This window comes from Blennius ocellaris, assembly GCF_963422515.1.
Source record: "Blennius ocellaris genome assembly, chromosome: 4".
NCBI classification, from domain to species: domain Eukaryota; kingdom Metazoa; phylum Chordata; class Actinopteri; order Blenniiformes; family Blenniidae; genus Blennius; species Blennius ocellaris.
In genome coordinates this window covers 7,588,659-7,591,851 of record NC_137653.1, presented here as the reverse complement: position 1 = coordinate 7,591,851, position 3,193 = coordinate 7,588,659, and the positions used below count along the sequence as shown (strand labels likewise).

Genomic DNA, 3,193 nt, shown 5'->3' with positions numbered 1-3,193 from the left:
TGTATTTTACCTTCCTCACTTTTTTTAATGCTGCTCTTCTTTAACTTGGTTTTCCTTTATTTTTATTTATAGCAGGTCCCTCTTGATTTGATCTGGATTTAAAAATTTCTCGTAATAAAGTTATTGTGTCTATTCAGCCATTTCCGTCAGAGTGGGATTGACCGAGCAGGTGATAGCAAATAGAAATATGCACTTGGTTCATTTTTCCACCCTCGACGCTCTCTCTGATTTGAACCTGGATCCTCCACACCACACAGGTCAATACTTAACCACTGCTGGAATACAACAGACTGCTCTTTTGGGTGATATCATGGGTTTGTTTGATGTGATGAGCTGTTTCTAATCGTTACTCCTAAAACTGCGTGTGGGCGAATGTTACAAAAACTTATTTAATCATTTTTGTCAAAACATTTTTCTCAAATGTTCAAATAAATAAGGATCCTGTACCATCATGTTTACTTCAGCGTATAAACCGGGCTTATTTTTAAACCCAAGCTAAAACGGAGACAAAGTAAAAGCCTTTCAATCCTCGGGACTGAAAACAAGTAAAAAAGAAGAGATTTTGAGATACATTTTGACCCAGGTCTGGTGGTTATACATGCAGTCCTGATATTTTTGACAAATACTAATAATTTACTTTGTGCAGAGAGTGAAACGTCTTTGGTGATAAGTTATGCGAGGAAAGTCACGGCCGTCTGCAGGTTCGCGCTGGTATGTCCTGTGTACGTGCTGTACTCGGGCCTGTGCGTGCAGGTAAAGTCTTCACTGCCGCCACGACTTGCGGCTGAGCACGCACACACAGGCCACGTTGATGCGTATGAGCCTCCACGCCACCAGGTTCTTGAATGAAGTCAGCGCTCGTACAAAAGTGTGTGAGTTTGTACAGTAGGAGTTCCAGTGCCTGGCGTCGATCCCTAAACAGCCCGGGCTGCCCGGCCGGGAGCTGTGACACGTCGTCTCGAAGAAGTACTGCTTCTTGTTGACGTTGTTGATGTTTACATCGGGGAGAACTGTCACCTCGTTGCCCGAGATGTCCGTAGCTTTGGTTTTGTTGCCCACCCAGACGCTGACGCTCTCACATACCGAGTACACCCCGCGGTGCTGAGGCTGCCCTGCTCGCCTCCGGGTCCTTCTACTCGCGCCCGCTGACCCCTTTGGCTCTGCATCGGGGGGCTGGGAGCTAAAAAGCACCCGGGGGGAGAGGTGGTGGCGCTTCTTGAAGAGTTTGGGGTCCACTACAGGGACGGAGATGTGGTCGTCGCTGGGATCCCTCCGATGTGCCGTTGTGGCAGTGCAGGAGTCCCCTCTGATGGCGGCCAGAGCCTGGGCACTGAAGAAGAGGAACAGGGCCAGCATAGACGACCTCATGAGCACACAACCTGAGGTTGTCAACAAGAGAAACACTTCTGTTAGGGCACATATTGCAACACGTTCACACGGTCTACAAAAGGGGATCTAATGAAGCTTAAAGTGTGAGATCAATAAGGAATATGACCAAGTGATCATTCTCTCCTGGCAGTTTTTAAAGGTTATACTTTATTTCGCTGCCTAATGCTCCAAGTCACTCCCTCTTTCTGTTCAATTCAAACCAATTCAGTTTTACTTCGACACCACCGATTACAGCACGGTCCTCACATGGAACATTTACTGATAAGCAGGGATGACAGTAGAGTGGAAAAAGTCTTTGATGAATAAATCTCTGCATAACTCAACTCGGAAATTACCGATTTTATGCTGTGCCGGGCAGTTTGTGACACATAAATCACCTGACTGTCAATTTCAAACTACTCTTACCCAAAGAGCTTTCTGCCAGCACATCCAGAGTCAATCAGTTACGCTCAATATAATTTAAAATTCAACGTATCCCTTAATACTGTTTTCCATAACCGTAAATACACAAGCCACTCCTGTGTACCTTCAACAGCTTGGTTGTTACATATGATACCTCTCTGACACATGACTTCACATCAACAGCTTCCAGACTCCAGGGATCATATCAGCATCAGCATCCACAATGTTACTGTTGTCACTGATGATAAAACTAAATAATTCAATCAGGATTCATGGCTCGTAAGATTTGTGCAAAACTGAACATGCAGATCATGATCTGACCGGCTGTGGCGATTCCAAAATGGAGCCGATGAAACTCTCAATAGCGTTGCTACTCGCTTCCTGCTTTCTAAAAAATCCTGAAAAAACTGCAAACTGAAAAATCCAGATAAGAACTACAATTCTATATACTGCCCTGTGGAGGTGTGGAGGAAGGTTTGAGATCAGGGATACTGTGGCTGCATCACTGAAATCAAGAACTTTTAGTTAAATATTTTTTATTGTAATTCATAAATATGAAGTGCTTTTCAAATTTTAGTCAATACTTATTCAGCTTTTTTTTTTTTCAAACATATGCATTCAGCAATGACCTATGTGAGCTTCTTGTTCTTTAAGAAAACTGTTCTGAGATAGTAAAGGAAAATAAAGAGTGTTTAAACAAGGGATTAAAGCAGTGTGTTTCAATAACCTGCATTCTTTCATTCCAGTGAAGTTTTTTGAGTGCAGATCTTCTTATATCGTCCCTTTTACATTTCAAAATATGTCGAACAGGGAGCTTAATGTCATTTAGGTGCATGTCGCAGTTCATATTTATGGCCCTGAACACTAAGCGCATGACAGCTACACACTTCACAAGTGGAGTGCGTGAAAAATTGTATTTGGCATGGCAAAGGTTTAAGTCTGCAAATCCAAACTAAACAGATAAGGTACTGAAATGAGAAGAAACCAAACTAATTTATACATCTACAAACACTGGGAGGAAGCCATAATGTTGGCTATTTACATATTTACATTATCATCCATGATGAAGACAATTACATTCCAAGCTTTATGTATTATTCATATTATGTGTAATCCATTATCTTTTTATGTTATAGTTGATATTTAAAAATGTTTCTGAATTTGCAGTAAAAGGTTTTAAAGGTGAATAAAGAAATCATTCAGTGTGCATCACATTTAAAAAATTTTTTTTATCACTACTTCCTGAAGGTGTCAGCAATATTATCAAAGTATTAAAGAAGATTTGTAAAACGTATACTGTGTTTAAAAAAAAAAAAAAAGGAAAGTCACAATGCTTAAAAATGCTGCCACAGGTGGTTCATGTCTTCCAAGAGAAAATGAAAGAGATCAGTCTGGTTGGTGC

General features: G+C 41.3%; 1 protein-coding gene across 1 annotated transcript; it reads right to left on the bottom strand.

Annotated features, from left to right (window-relative positions):
- Nucleotides 1–762: 762 nt before the first annotated feature.
- Nucleotides 763–1,368, bottom strand: ngfb (nerve growth factor b (beta polypeptide); the record flags this gene model as incomplete). Its single annotated transcript, XM_080495645.1, has 1 exon — nt 763–1,368. The coding sequence occupies one exon, from the start codon at nt 1,366–1,368 to the stop codon at nt 763–765; it is 606 nt and encodes a 201-aa protein (XP_080351771.1).
- Nucleotides 1,369–3,193: the final 1,825 nt, after the last annotated feature.